The following is a 17,137-nucleotide window of genomic DNA, read 5'->3' as shown; positions in this document are numbered from 1 at the left end:
AATATTGACGAAAAACGTAAAAAAACTACTAATTTACCGAATTCTCCCCCATCTCCCTCCCAAACCGGACGCTCAAAATGGTGTAACTTTTTACTGAACAATACGTGGACCATATAGAACAATTTGGTGTTGAAGAAAAACTTTTACTTTGGATGTCTGAATTAGGCCTTTTTTTGACCAATTATACTATACTACCTCCGTAACTTTGGAACCGTTCATTTTAGAAGGAATATGCATAGGGCCTTTTTTATTTCAAATTTAATGTAGAACAATTTTGTGTAGAAGGTTTTTCATGCTAAACCGCTTAGTTTTAGAAATATTGACGAAAAATCTAAAAAACTACGAATTTGCAGATTTCTCCCCCCTCTCCCCCCCAAACCCGACGCTCAACATGGTGTGACTTTTTTCTGAACATTATGTGGACCATATAGAACAATTTGGTGTTGGAGGATAACTTTCACTTTGGATGTCTGGGTTTAGGTCTAACTATACCATACTAATAATAATAAATAAAAAAACTCAAGCATTGCTAAGGATCGCTCACTAAAATATTAGCCGAAAAGCATACGGTAAATTATAATTAAGAAAATACTCATCCTAAATAACCCCTGTTAACCTCCCGACCCTCAGCGTCCAATAGGTTGGAGGTTAACAGGTTGAAACAAGCTCAGTGGATGCGTGTTGCCTCTTAACTGGACTACAGATAAGGAAGTAAATTCTGGAACAAGTTCAAAATCCTAACAAAACAAAAATCAAAGCCTTTATCTCACCAAATAACCCAAATTTTAACGACCGACATAGACGTAATAACTAAGTGGCAACACATGGCAGCCTATCCTCTCGGAGCTTCTGTGGAGGATGAAACCGTGGTAGTTCCTGTGGAGGAGGAAACCGTCAAGCAGATGTGTAATATTGGAAAAAACACATCTCCTGGCCCAGATGGCATCCACAGAAGGTGCCTCAAAAAACTTCCTGAGAGTATTATCCCGCTGCTTACCAAAACAATCAATGCATGCCTTAAGTTGAGCTACTTTCCAACTTCATGGAAGGTAGCCAACACAGTTATGATTCCTAAGCCTAGGAAACCCCCTACCAGCACAGAATCCTATAGACCAATATCTCTTCTTAACACACTAGGTACTAGGTAAAGTCTACGAGAAAATCCTTAAGGAGAGACTCGTAGAATTCCTAGACACAAACCACATCCTTCCCAGTTTTCAATTTGGATTCGGAGCTGAACACTCCACAAACAAAGCATTGATTGAAGCAGCTATTTTCATTTCCCAAACTATCAATGAACATAAAAAATATGCTGTAGGCATTTTCCTAGACGTCCAAAAGGCCTTCGATCAGGTTTGGCACACAGACCTGATTGAGAAACTCCATCGACTTGGACTGCCTATAACTTTCATCAAACTCATTCATTCCTACCTCTCAAATCGAACAATACGCGTCAAAGTCGCCAACCAATTCTCCACACCATTCACTTCACAAGCCGGAGTGCCACAAGAGTCAATATTAGCTCCAATATTATACACAGTATACAATAGTGACATCCCCCATCCCATTAATCGAACCGAGTTAGTCCTACTATACGCCGACGATACTGCTTTGCTCACTGCAGGAACTGCATGCACAGTTAAATAAAATTGTAACCTGGTGTAACAAATGGAGAGTCACCCTCAATCCAACCAAAATCCAAATGATTGCCTTCAGACATCCTAATAGCACCCGTAACGAACGAGCTAGGATAACCCTCCAGGGTGAAACTCTTGAATTCCGTTCATCGGTGGTCTATTTGGGGGTCAACAAATATTTTTTACCAGGCTATATTGGTCTCATGGGATCAAGTACTTATACACTCCGCCAAAAAAGTATCGCATCACCTTAAAAATGGGACATTTTTAATGTCTCATATTTCCTAAACCTTTTGTTCGATATAGCTTTATTCTTCAAGAATATCGATGTAATAATATTGTTGCTAAACAGATAAGTGTCATTGTATACCGGGTGTAACAATGATAGTGTGTTTTTTCCTCAAAGTTTGGAGCACTCTGTGGAATATTCTAGCGGCTAGCGTATATAAAATATTGAAATTAAAACTCAACTGTAACCTCAGGCCATCTAAATATTTTGCTTTTTGATTCATTCGCTTATGTTGGATAATAAAATAGTTAGGTACTTTAACAACTAGCAACGTTCTTCATCAATACAGGGTGTTTCTAAATAAATGCGACAAACTTCAAGGGGTAATTCTGCATGAAAAAATAATGACAGTTTGCTTTATTAACATATGTCCGCAAATGCTTCGTTTCCGAGATACGGGATGTTGAATTTTTTCTTACAAACTGACGATTTATTTATTGCTCTAAAACCGGTTGAGATATGCAAATGAAATTTGGTAGGTTTTAAGAGTTTTAAAATTGCGCATTTTTGGCATACAATTAAGAATTTTATTTTCACCATTGACGTGCATACGGGTAATATGACCGGGTAATATGACCCGTATGCACGCCAATGGTGAATATAAAATTCTTAATTGTACGTCAAAAAATGCGCAATAACTACCTCTTAAAACCTACCAAATTTCATTTGCATATCTCAACCGGTTTTAGAGCAATAAATAAATCGTCAGTTTGTAAGAAAAAATTCAACATCCCGTATCTCGGAAACGAAGCATTTGTGGACACATGTTTATAAAGTAAACGGTCATTATTTTTTCATGCAGAATTACCCCTTAAAGTTTGTCGCACTTATTTATAAACACCCTGTATTGATGAAGAACGTTGCTAGTTGTTAAACTACCTAACTTTTTTATTATCCAACATAAGCGAATGAATCAAAAAGCAAAATATTTAGATGGCCTGAGGTTACAGTTGAGTTTTAATTTCAATATTTTATATACGCTAGAATATTCCACAGGGTTTTCCAAACTTTGAGGAAAAAACACACTATCATTGTTACACCCGGTATACAATGACACTTATCTGTTTAGCAACAATATTATTACTTCGATATTCTTGAAGAATAAAGCTATAAAAAAAATATCCCATTTTTAAGGTGATGCGATACTTTTTGGCGGAGTGTATAATAGCTGCTAGGCTGTTGAAGCATAACTAGGTAGGATTGTAGATATGGACCAACATAACCTAGACCTAGAAGTTATATAGACCCCCACATACAGAAGGGGGGTTCTGGCTTTAAAATAAACTTTATTAACAAATACATATACATGTTTGCATGAATAAAATAGTAAATAAATATTAGTCTCGATACAAAAAATGGAAATAAGCATCTTATATCCATTACAGTTCATAGTTCAACACAGCTGTTAATACTTTTCAATCAGTCAAAATTGTTGATTCTTTTCTACCAGCTGGTTTCTTCTTCTTCGTCTTCGTTTTATATAAACATGACTGTTTCAATGTGCCTCAAGTAAGTTGTGGTTCCATCGTTTTCGTGGTCTTCCCACTTATCTTCCTCCTTCTGAGGAATCGTCTCTCGCCGTCCTTATTACTCTATTTGTTGTCATTCAGCTTATGTGGGTATTCCATTTTACTCTTCTGTTTCTTACCCAATTGACGTTCTCCACCCTGCATCTCCGTCCTATATCTGTACTTCTAGCTCTGTCTTACCATCGGTTTTTCGAATGGTTTTCATCTCTGCTGTTTCTAACAATCTTTTTGTCCTCTCTCTGTCAGATCGTGTTTCTGTCGCGTATTTCATTATTGGTCTGATGACTGTTTTGTACATTCTGCCTTTTCATTTCTTTTCCGATATTTTTATTTCTCCATATTGTTTCATTCAGGGAACCTTCAGCTCTGTTTGCTTTGTTTACTTTATCGTCCATTTCTGTTTCGAGCTTTCCGTAGTTAGAAGGCTAGGCTAGATAGTGTCGTCCCTAGATATTTAAACTCTTGTTCTATTATCTGACCCTCTAGCTCTAATTTATGTCTTATTGGATTTACTGTTATAACCATGCATTTGGTGTTTTTTTAGGGAAATTAACATGCTACGGTAAATAATTTTCTTGCAGTTTTTTTCTCCCATTTGTCCCCATAATCAGGTTGAACAATAAAAGACTCAGGGAATTCACCTGTCTTATCCTACTGCCAGTTTCAATTGAGTCGAGTTATTTCATCTTCTTCTTCTTTAAGTGCCGTCTCCTAAACGGAGGTTGGATATCATCATCACTATCTTTACTCTATCTGCCGCTGCTCTGAAGAGTTCTATAGAACTGCATTTAAACCAGTCCCTTAAATTCTTCTACCATGACACTCTCCTTCTTTCTATACTCCTTCCACCTTTTATCTTTCCCTGTATTATCAGTCTCAGCATTTCATATCGCTGTCCCCTCATTACGTGTCCCAGGTATTGTAACTTTCTTATTTTTTTCTTATTTTTATTGTGTTTATTATTTCGCATTCTTTGCCCATTTTTCGCAATACTTCCGTGTTCGTTTTCTTTTGTCTGCATTTAAACCAGTCCCTTAAATTCTTCGACCATGACACTCTCCTTCTTCCTATACTCCTTCCACCTTTTATCTTTCCCTGTATTATCAGTCTCAGCATTTCATATCGCTGTCCCCTCATTACGTGTCCCAGGTATTGTAACTTTCTTATTTTTTTCTTATTTTTATTGTGTTTATTATTTCGCATTCTTTGCCCATTTCTCGCAATACTTCCGTGTTCGTTTTCTTTTGTGTCTATGCTATTCTAAGCATCCGTCTGTAACCCCACATTTCAAATGACTGTAGCTTATTTATGTGTTCTTGCTGCAATGTCCAGCTTTCAAGTCCGTATTGCAGTATCGAGAACACGCAGTTCATCTTCTACTTTTACTTTTCTTGTTTTTATTTGTATCATTTAGTTTGACGCAGTGGCGGCTCGTATCACTTTAAGTAGGTAGTGCCAGAATTCGGGCAGCTGCCTAAATTTTTAGTGACAGGTTCACGGTATTGTCAAAAAAGGTGTAAAATAGAAATTAAAAAAAAATAGGTACGGATACTTTTACATTATGTAGGTATATACCATTTCTGGGGTGTCAAGAAATTTAATCATTTAAAATGCATTCAGTGATTGATTTGACATCATTTCCGTCCAACAAGTAAAATCCAAAATCTTTCAACTTATCGCCCTTTACACAAATATCGGAAAACTATAACTAACTGAAATTCACCAGCGACGCGACGTCTGTCGTTTCATCGGCAATCACTGCAACACAAAGATAATTTTCAATGTCTTTCCTTATTTCCTCGTGATAAACATCTAAGATGCACTGAAGGAGTTCATTTTGTGTTGTTTTGAGCTACATGCTTTTAAAGATTTCGAACTTTGAATATGAACCTAAGTCGTTGTCTAATTCGGCTAACATTGAACAGTTCCATAAAGATGATTATATTTTCTGAATTCTCCTTTTCGTCGTGATTTCTCAAAACTAACTCGAAAGCTCCACAAAACCAGATATAATTTTTAATTTGATTCAAAACATATCGATTCTTTATCCACTTCTTGTTCATTGTGTTTAATTAGACTATCACGATAAGCTGAATTTAACTCGGGTTTTATTAAAAATTAAAAAATTTTAAATTACTTAAAAATATAATATTTTATAATAAAAAGTTTAATCATTAAAAATGTAATAATTATAAATACAAAAACGAGCGAGCGCGTAAAAAACTCGAAAATATAATGTACTACCCTGTACGAGAATCTTTTTGCATCTACGATCCACTATTCACTATAATAACGCTATGATCATAGTAAAAAATATTAGATCTTCCTTGTCGAGCCAGGCACGAATAGTCTGATTTAAACGTGTATTAAAAGTGCAATATAGCTCTATCTCTGTCACTTACATAGAATGCCCGTAAAATCTTTCTCTTTTCAGCTGAGCCATCTAAGCTTTTGGCACTGGCACGATGCGATCATCCCGTCCGCTTTGAGTGGCGACGGTTGTACTGCACTGCACAGTTGCCAGATTTTATATAGTTTATAAAGAGAAAAGAAATACGCACAAAAAATGAACGGGCATTAAAACGGTTTAAAGATAAAAAAAATATGTTTCTGCATAAAAATAACTACCTCACCGGCCGCCACTGGTTTGACGTACCTACTCAAATCTTTCGTTTGGATAAATTTGATAAATGTCAAATTTTATTTTATATTATGCGTTACTGATATAACTGTATTCATGACTTTTTTTTTTGTTGCAGCGTATATCCAAAAACAGATTACACCTACTCGCCGCTCTCGGGGGACAGGGTCGAATTAGCTCCTGGCGTCGTAGCTATGCCCAACATGTCCCGGAAAACCATACACTCAGTTCACTCGTCCAGCGACGAATCACACCTTTTTACAAACGTCGAACACAAGCATACCAACACCGAATCATACATATCCCGAAGTCCCTCAGAATTAAACACTAACTACAAGCCTAGGCAATTGTTTAACAATAACTATGAGAGCAGTTACTCCAAAACGAGCCACAAGACTGTTACAACGACGTGGTGGACGAGAGTGCGGACCAGCACGGTTACTACGGTCACGAAGATAGTAACCACGATTTTGTCAATTCTGTACTTTGGTTTCCGATCAACGGTATCCTGGTTCTCAAAACTGCATAAGCTTTCGAGTACGGTGATGTTACTGGATACTTGGCTGCTGTGGAAGAATGACAACAAAAATAAAGCTGCAAAGTTGGCTGCTCTTTGTCTTATTCCGTTGTTGCTTCTGGGAGGTAAGTTATTTTGGATCTTTTGGGTTTTATATCGTGTTATTGAAAAATTGTTGCAATTTTGATCATTTTTTTTTTTCGAAATTATGTATAGAATATTTCTCAGAAAGTTGGGTTCATATACATAAAGGACAGTTTCCAATAAGAATAGCCTAAGACATATTAACAAAAACAAGCTATGTGGAAGTCAAATTTCACCCAACCAATTCTGCTGTTGGTATTTCATAAATGCTGTTGGTACGAGAGAGGCTTTGTCTTCAATACAAGTCTTATTCCAGAGATGCAGAGACGTCAATCGCGACGTATACACATGTATGGTTGATTACGATAAAGCGTTTGACCGACTACAGCACGCCAAGATGATGCAAATACTAAAAGAAGCAGGAATTAACAACCAAGATCTGAAAATAATTAAAAACCTTTACTGGAATCAGACTGCAAACCTCAGAGTTGACGGTGAATAAACAGAATATGTGAAAATAATGTGTGGAGTAAGACAAGGCTGCATTTTGTCCCCTCTAATTTTCAATCTCTACTCTGAAAGAATATTTATCGAAGCTTTGCACGAAACTGAAAAGTTATTCTACTAAACGGGTACCGGCTAAATAACATCAGATATGCAGATGACACCATAGTATTTGCGGACAACCTAGAAGACCTACAAATCCTCATGAACAAAATCACGTATTCCAGTCAACAATATGGATTCAATATGAACGTAAGAAGTCAGAGCTTATGATCATTAGCAAGACAAAGATAACAGAAAGTCAACTCTACATCAACCAAACCCCTGTAGAAAAAGTGAGGCACTACAACTACCTCGGCACCATAATAAATGAAGAATGGACCAACAACTAAGAGATAAGAGCGCGCATCGGAAAAGCTAGATCAACTTTCAAACGTATGGGGCCTTTTTTCAAGAGTCACTACCTTTCTCTTAGTATAAAAGTAAGAATGCTGAGATGCTACGTCTTCTCTGTCCTTTTTTTATGGTGTTGAATCATGGACCTTAAACGAAGATATGTGCCGAAAATTGGAAGCACTTGAGATGTGGCTATATCGGAGAATTCTTAAAATCCCGTGGACTGATCGGGTCACAAATGAGGAGGTCATTAGAAGAATGGGGAAGAACCGAGAAGTACTAACCACCATCAATTCTCGAAAGTTGGAATACTTTGGACACATTATGCACAATGAATCCATATATGCCCTCCTACAAGCCATCCTACAGGAAAAATATTTGGAAAGCGAGGTCCAGGAAGAAAAAGAACATCCTGGTTAAAGAACCTCAAATCCTGGTTCAGCACAACATCTATGCAGCTTTTCCGCGTTGCTGTAGATAAAGTGAAGATCGCCAACATTCGTCACGGATAGGCACATCAAGAAGAAGAAGATATATTAAATTTCTTATTGCTTCATTTGGAACACTATCGTATAAGTACCTTTACTTTGAGAGTCTCAGTGAAAACATATTCGCTGATTGTTTTCTGTCTTTTACTGCGAAAACCGTGTGCATGTGGTGCAAAACCAATCCTTTCGGAAAAATATGGATTGAATGTACAGTAGAACCCCGATTATCCGTACGCGGATTATCCGCGCTATGGTTTTCCATTATTCAAACTGAATTTTTGAGGTTTTATTGAAATAGAGTCACAGTAAATCACTCGACGGAAACTCTATACGACGTGCGACGTGAGGGAGGCACATAATGCAATACAGATAACAGCAGTGCTTGGGAAATCCTTGTTAGCATCAATTTAGTGCCGAAATAACTCTAAACTCAAGAAGATCACGTGAGCTTAGACACCAAGTGCTCCGGGTGTTGTTCTGAATGCATATTCATTTTCAGCAACCCCAAAAACGCCCTGCGAAATCTGTTTGCATGAATTTAATGCCGAAACCCCTCGAAACTCCAGATGACGTGCCTTAGCAGTGACCCTGGGCACCAGGTGTTCCGAAGGTCGGTTTTGATGGCGTAATCATGGTCAGCGGCCCCAAAAATCCCCGATTAACAAAATCTGCCCCTTAATATGCTTAGTTTGACTATGTTTATGCACTTTAAAGTGCACTTATGCATTTCCACCCATTTTTCTATAGTAGATTCTTTTCTTGACATCATTTGCAATTCTCTAGGTGCTGTATTTAAGATCGATTTATTCCGGTGTTTTTAGTGCTAAATGCCCTGGTCTAAAAGTTCTGTTTGCTTCAGTGTATGACAAATTTTATTGTATTTTATTACTCAAAACCTGTTAAATATTTGCCAAAAGCAAACTTTTTTTATCATGAATCAAAAACAGGACCGGATTTGAAGCCTAATATACATACATTTTAATTATACCTACAACAGTATGGTACAAATGAAAGGAATAAATTATGTAGTTATTTCGTAAACCGACGACTTTAAGGAAAAATCCCGAGTAGGTCGACTTTTATTTTTAATTTATGTTTTGGCATATACAGTGATGGCATATACACTAATAACCGGCAAAATAGCAGAAAAGATGGAAAACGTATTAAGTTGTGAGATAAAAAGAAATAAAACTAGTCGAGCTGGGAAGTTTAGCGATATTAACCCATAAATATACATTATCTATATTCTTTCCCATCTTTACACGTATCAAAGGAGCATGTCAACTAAAGCTGTCACTGAGACATTGGTATTTGCCAAACTCGTGCGATACGTCTAAAGGTGGGAAACAATCAATATAATGTAAATTTATAGATTAATATCGCTAAATTTCCCAGCTCGACTAGTTTCATTTCTTTTTATCTCACAACTTAATACGTTTTCCATCTTTTCTGCTATTTTGCCGGTTATTAGAGCGCTCATCACTGTATATGTCATACATACAAATATAAACATTTACAGTGCACAGATTCTAAAGGTGCCGGTGGGGAATGGCGTCTATGCGCAGTATTATAGTCGGTGTATGAGAGAAAATTGGAAATAATGAAATATCAAATTTTATATTATTTGTTATTTTATTTCGAATACTTTCTCTCTCATACACCGACTATAATACTGCGCACAGACGCCATCCCCCACCGGCCCCTTTAGAATCTGTGCATTGTGCATAATTATTTCTACAGGGTGTGCAAAAAAATTGTGTTAATTAAATTATTTGACAAAAAGAGAAGAATGTATGTAATTTATTTAATTCAAAATACATTTGACTGTTGCCCGAAAACAGAAAAAAAAATGTTTATTTCACAAATAAACATTGCTTTTCGATTAAATTCAATGTCCAAGCCAGGTTCCGCCAACCACCTGCCTCTTGGAAGTTTGAACATTTAATTTAAGAGAAAAGCAATGTTTATTATTTGTGATATAAACATTTTTTCTGTTTTCCGAAAGCAGTGAAATACATTTTTCTTTTTTGTCAAATAATTTATTTTAAATTTCATTTGGATAAACTGTATAAGGGTCAATCCATATCAGATCACCCAGTCAGTGTTGCTCAACATTTTTAATTTTCCTGATTCTTTTATCATGGATTCCCTATAGGTAGATATTCACAAAAATCCATTTGAAAAAATTTTGTAAGCCATATTTTTTATTTGGCTGCCATTTTTAAAATGACGGCTCGGCGAATTTAATGAAAAAACGAGGTTTGCGGAAAATTTAATTGCCAAGTCATTTTTAAAGATATCAGCATAATTTAAACACCAGTGTGTTCAGCATGAAATTTCCTTCAAAAATATGTTATTTAAATTTCTCTATCATTAAAGAAAGTCAATAAAACTTTCTCCAAAACTTCGGAAAGAATTTATCAAAATCGTTCATTTTTAAGACCATTAATTCTTAGGAAGGAGAAGTATCTCACAAATAATAATTTATTTCTGTGTTGAATACTCAAGATACTATCAGCATCATAAGTTGTAGTCTTGAGAATCAACTCCTTTTTTCCCTACAATTTTTCGAAACTGGCTGAAAGCACGTTAATGCCAATTTTCAAAGGTCAATATCTGAAAAGGGACTGAATGAAAACAAGTGAAAATTTTATTAAATGTTCTTTATACTGATAAGAATATCTCACAAAAAAATTATGGCTGAGACTTAACTAAGTTTTGAGTTATAGAGTTGTGAATTCCAATAAAAACGCTATCTTTTTAATACACTCGTGCAATGCTAAATTAGCAACTGTAGGCTTAAAATTATCTTAATTGACAAAGTTAAATTATGCTGAGATCACTAAGTTACCAATACACTTTTAATTACTTCTTCTTTTCAAAAAGAATGGACAGTAATAATAGTACCACAGGTAAAATTCTTGAATTACCAGGTCGTAGAGCGCAAAACATAGAGCGACCAATTTTGTGATCTGGATATTTCTGTTTATATATGCTGTAGAGTTCATTTAGTGAGAGAAGAATTAACTTTTTCTGTTTGTGCACCTTGACATTGTCAATCACAGTTGAAACATATTCCTTTTTACCAGGGCATAAGTGACTATTTTCGTCATCTTCGTAAAACTCTTTAACACAGTTAAAAATAGCTTCACTTATTTTGTTGCCCTGTCTTTTTGAAAGATGTGGTAAGACACCTTGATCCTTTACTAGCTGCCTAGTTAACTTTACCATGTGTTCAGATGCACCTAAGTCCTCAACTATTTTTTTCTTTGACCATGAGCTTGGTAATAGACTAATTATCTTAATTTTATCATCTTTACTAGACACTTTAAATTTTTCTTTCAGTTTAGTAATGAGTATGTCATACTCACTAATTGAAGTTTCTACAGCATTTAAATTCTGAGTTTCTGTCATTATAGAATGATTCTTCCAACTTTCGCTTGACAGTGCTCGTAATTTTGTCAGTTTTTCGTTGCAAAGCTGACAGTCGTTGTTCTTTGTTAAGCTTTGTTATTTTACATAAAGGAGACAATTCCAAAGTTTCACAAATGGATTCCACTTGATGCAACGGATTCTCCTGTACTAATTCAAAAGGGCCAGGAAGAAATTCAGGATCATTTTCAACATTTTTTGTCTCATTTTCGGACAATTTTTCTACAAATATATTTGTTGCACAGGTTGGACATAGAGCCTGTCCAGGAATTAGTTTCTTGGAAAGGTGTTCAATTAGTAATTTACGCAAACCATTTTTAATTGGCCTTTTATGACGACTAAATGGGTCACAACATTTTTTCCCAAAAATGTGGTTGTACTTGTCTAAATATTTATCTCTGTGGTAATGGCAGATATTGGTAATTTCATTTGTCTTAATTTGAGCAAACATTGTTCTTCAGTTGGCAAGTAACTTACACTAATAAAATTTTCAGACACTTCTTTCTTGTAGTGTTGTTTATGACACTGTTCACTTATTAGTTCACCCACAAAACAACTCATACTGAATAATTAAACAATCAATTAAATAACATTACTAATATAAGTAAATTTAATTAAGCACATCAATGTAGTGATACAATTCCAAAACTGCACTAACAGGACATGTTCACTAGTCAAATAACTATCACCATCTGAGCCTCATCAATACCAAAGCAATGGAGATTGAGGGGGGGGGGGTGATGTGGTAATTGCGCCCTAAGTGCGGGATGTATAATAAAATACCATTCTCACTATATAATTATATTTGAACTTCACAGTGTTACAATTAAACAACGGTCTATATGTAAACAATAATTACGGTATTATTGCTTCATCGTGACTAATCCATTGATCTGAATGTCTCGTCACTTCTCTGGTTCGTTTATATATACAACACTATATTATATACATTATTTACATATTTACGTTATATTTATTTATTTTATATATTTACATTACTATAAACTATATTATATTTTATTTCGTAGAAGTTCTGTTCAATGCTAAGGGTTAACGTACCCTGTTACAGGGGGGTGTTCATGTCTCCACTTGCAGAGACATGTAGGTGCAGGTGTTATTTTAAAACTCTAATAATAATATATAGATTTAAGCATCATTTAATTTTGAAAATTAGGATAATTTTAGCCTTGAGTTGCTAATTTAGCATTGCAAGAGTGTATTAAAAAGTTAGCGTTTTTATTGGAATTCACAACACTATAACTCAAAACTTAGTTGAGTCTCAGTCATAACTTTTTTTGTGAGATATTCTTATCAGTATAAAGAACATTTAATAAAAATTTCACTTGTTTTTATTCAGTCCCTTTTCAGATATTGACCTTTGAAAATTGGCATTAACGTGCTTTCAGCCATTTTTGAAAAATTGTAGGGAAAAAAGGAGTTAATTCTCAAGACTACAACTTATGTTGCTGGTAGTATTATAAGTATTCAACACAGAAATAAATTATTATTTGTGAGATACTTCTCCTTCCTAAGAATTAATGGTCTTAAAAATGAACGATTTTGCTAAATTCTTTCCGCAATTTTGGAGAAAGTTTTATTGACTTTCTTTAATTATAGAGAAATTTAAATAACATATTTTTGAAGGGAATTTCATGCTGAACACACTGGTGTTTAGATTATGCTGATATCTTTAAAAATGACTTGGCAATTAAATTTTCCGCAAACCCCGTTTTTTCATTAAATTCGCCAAGCCGTCATTTTAAAAATGGCTGCCAAATAAAAAATATGGCTTACAAAATTTTTTCAAATGGATTTTTGTGAATATCTACCTATAGGGAATCCATGATAAAAGAATCAGGAAAATTAAAAATGTTGAGCAGCAAATTATATTTATATTGGGTGATTTAAAATGGATTGACCCATAAATAATTATGTAAATGTTTATATTGTTGAATAGAGAATTGAAAAACCTTTCAAATGAGCTAGCACACGACCCCTATTCTCATTTAAAAAAATCATCGATTACGTCATCACGACCAGATGGATGACGTCACTAGTATGACATATCTGCCAAAATATCATAATTTAAAAATAAAAATCGACCTGTTTCGGAATTTTTCCTTAAAGTCGCAGGTTTACGAAATAACGAATTTATTCTTTTCATTTGCACCATACTGTATGTTTACAATTTCAGTGTAAATTTTATAGGAAATAGTAGCTAGTAGGCTGCTGTAGAATTTGAATAAAGTTTGTCTCAAGTCAAAGTCGAAGTATGTTCTGTAGGATTTTCTGTTTTTAAGTGATTTCTTGTCTTAGGGTTATCACGTTATATCGAAAATACTTGAATTTTTATTCAATATGAATAATATTTATAATATCATAGTAAATAACAATAAAAAATATTCATATAAAATAGCAAAATTGGGGACCAAAAAGTTGATGCCACATATTGTTAACATATTGAGATTATAAATAGAATAGTAGGGGAGGCAAGTATGCTAAATTTGCAGTTACTCGAGCGTTGTGGGGACCTATTTTGTTATGAAGATTAGGTCCTAAAACTAAAAAGCTAAGTTTTCCATAAAGTGGGGGACTTTACTTTTTTTAATTTAAATTCCCATTACCAACAACCGTTTTTCCGATTATAGCGCCATCTATCCATAATTCGAAAAAATGTCTCGAATAAAAATTACTTATTTTTACGTAAGGAATCCCAAATCTGTAAAAAAAAATGGGGGCTCCTATTTAAGATTTTAAAGTAACCCTCCACCCACCTTCGTGGGGGGTCGTGTTTGGTGCCATTCGATAGATTTTTCAAAAATATTGAATACGTGAATTTTTCAGGTTTTCGATCTGATGTTCATTTCGCAAAATATCGCGGGGCTTGTATTTAAAATTTTAAATTTACCCCTCCCCTCTCTCCGTGGGAGTCGTGTTTGGTATAATTCGATAAATTTTTGATATTGAATACGTATTTTTCAGTTTTTCGATCTGATATTCATTTCGCGAAATATTCGCCTTTTTGTGATACTTTGTGAGTCTCAAAGGGTCGGACCCCTTTTAACGAACTCCCCTGCATTAATAGTCCATAATATGTTAATTAGGGGTACAAAGTTTCTCCCCATGTGATTTTATGACGCGCTCGAATAACTGCAAAAATCCCCGCTTGGGCTCCCCTACCAGAATCATGTCGGTATTAAATAAAGGAACCTTTATTTATCGATAAAGTGGTAAAACAGTGTATACTGGTTTATTTATTGACAAATTGGCAACATGAGAAATGAAGAGAATTCGTAATTTGCTAAATATTGAAAGTGAGCTGGAGGCATCAGCTGTAACATTCAATTCTGCAGATGTGGAAATACCAGTACTCAAAAATTGTATGGCAATATTCTGATTATCATTATTCTTATTATTCTGAGAGTATGGTTACAGTAGAAAATGCCTAGGGAATGGAATGGAAGCGTTATAATACCTATCATACACATAAGAAAGACGATAAAGAACAATTTTGAAACTCTAGACGCATGTCTGTCTAGTCTTAACGAAAAATAGAAACCTAGTAAAAGACGTATTGGTATTAAATCAGTTTGACCTGTGAAGCGACCATAGACTAATAAGAACAAAACTAGTAATAAACAAAAAACTAGAAAGAAAAAGAATACATGAAAAAAGATACAAATGGACATCTGAAGAAATAAAAAATAGTGAATTTAATAAAAATATAATCCATGCATTAAATCAAGTTAACATGCAGCGGATAAACTCCAATGGTATTGGTGATTTGAATAACCTGATAACCGAAACAGTGAACAAAAGCATTCTGCAACTGAAAAACACAAAAACAACACACAATGAATTAGACAAAGAAATATTACAACAAATAGAAAAAAGGAAGATCTTAAATAAATCTAACAAAAAGGGAACCGCAGAATATAGAGAACTTAATATACATATAAGAAAAGGAATCAGAAAACAAAAAAAAAAGAAGAAGAAAAATTAATAACAACAACTATTGAAAAAAATATGAGTATGAAATGCCTCAGACCGACACTAGGACGACGTCAGATAATATCATTAATAGGAAAAGACGAAAATGAAATCACAACTAGAGAAAACATACTGAAACGAATAGAAGAATTTTACACGGAACTCTACAGAACACATCAACAAGACGATGAAATGAGACCAGCACGGAAATTAATAAAAAATGTTGGATCGGAAATAATGCCAAAAGTAACAATTTCAGAGGTAACTACAGCATTGGGAAACATAAAGAGAAATAAAGCTGCAGGAGAAGATAGGATTACCACAGATATTGCACAATTGTAACTAAGCTTATAGACAGTTGTTTACACCAGGGCAAAGTCCCTAAGAGCTGGAACAACTCTAAAGTAATCTTATTACACAAGAAAGATGATAATCGAAAGTTGGAAAACTACAGGCCCATCAGTCTATTGTCACACCTATTTAAAATACTCACCAAAGTCATAACTACCCAACTAACAAGAAAATTAGATGAATACCAACGATATGAACAGGCAGGTTTTAGAAAAGGCAATTCAACTTCCGATCACCTGTTAACCACAAAAATATTAATAGAAAAATTTTAGAAAAGTTTCCAGCTTTTATAGCATTTGTAGACTACGAAAAAGCTTTCGACACACGGCCGTAATAAACGCAATGCAAAATTGTAGACTAGACAGCAGATATATTAACTTAATAAAAGAAACTATGAACCAAGCTACAGCTACATACTACCTAAATGAAAATGTCAAACAGGGAGACACTCTATCACCCAAACTGTTCACCTTAGTTTTGGAGGACGTTTTTAAAAATCTAAATTGGAAATATAAGGGAATAAACATCAATGGCCGCTACCTCAGTAATCTACGATTTGCGGATGACATAATCCTGATAGCTACTGACCTACAAGAACTGCAAACCATGCTTTCATGATTTAAAATGAATTTAAACAAAACAAACGTCATGCACTCCGAAGAAACGATGACAATAATAAACAACAAAGTTATAGAAAAAGTTGAAGAATATAATATAATATACTTAGGACAAAAATAATACTAAATAGGGAAATTCAAACGGAAGAAATAAAAAGAAGAAGAAAGTTAGCATGGGCAGCATTCGGCAAACTGAACTATATACTCAGAAATCAGCAAATTCAACTACATCTTAGATCTAAAGTTTTTGATGCATGCATTATTCCGATATTAACATATGGGGCACAAAACATGGACAATCACAAAAAAGAATATGAACATACTCAGAGTCACTCAACACGCGATGGAAAGAACAATGCTTGGCATATTACTTAAGGACAGGAAAACAAACACATGGATAAGACAGAAAACCAAAGTCACCGATGTGGTACAAAAATCACTAAAATTGAAATGGGAATACGCTGGACATGTAGTTAGGAGCGATTTTAACAAATGGCACAGAACAATTCTAAACTGGAGACCATACGAATACAAAAGACCCAGAGGCAGACCTCCTATGAGATGGACAGATGATCTGAAACGAACTGCCGGGAAAAATTGGCTACAAGTAGCGTACAACAAAAAACAATGGAAAGGAAGACTTGAAGAGGCTTATGTTCAGA

General features: G+C 34.7%; 1 protein-coding gene across 1 annotated transcript in view; it reads left to right on the top strand.

The window, feature by feature from the left end:
* Positions 1-17,137, top strand: part of LOC114327443 (klaroid protein) — a 133,359-nt gene that overhangs the window by 100,385 nt on the left and 15,837 nt on the right. Inside the window, exon 4 of the mRNA XM_028276069.2 lies at positions 6,215-6,738. Within this exon, the coding sequence (XP_028131870.1) occupies positions 6,215-6,738 (524 nt within the window). The remainder of the gene's footprint in view (positions 1-6,214; positions 6,739-17,137) is intronic.

The sequence above is a fragment of the Diabrotica virgifera genome, chromosome 3 (genome assembly GCF_917563875.1).
Source record: "Diabrotica virgifera virgifera chromosome 3, PGI_DIABVI_V3a".
NCBI lineage: Eukaryota > Metazoa > Arthropoda > Insecta > Coleoptera > Chrysomelidae > Diabrotica > Diabrotica virgifera.
The sequence above is the reverse complement of the archived record's forward strand: the minus strand, read 5'-3'. Positions and strand labels throughout refer to the sequence as shown.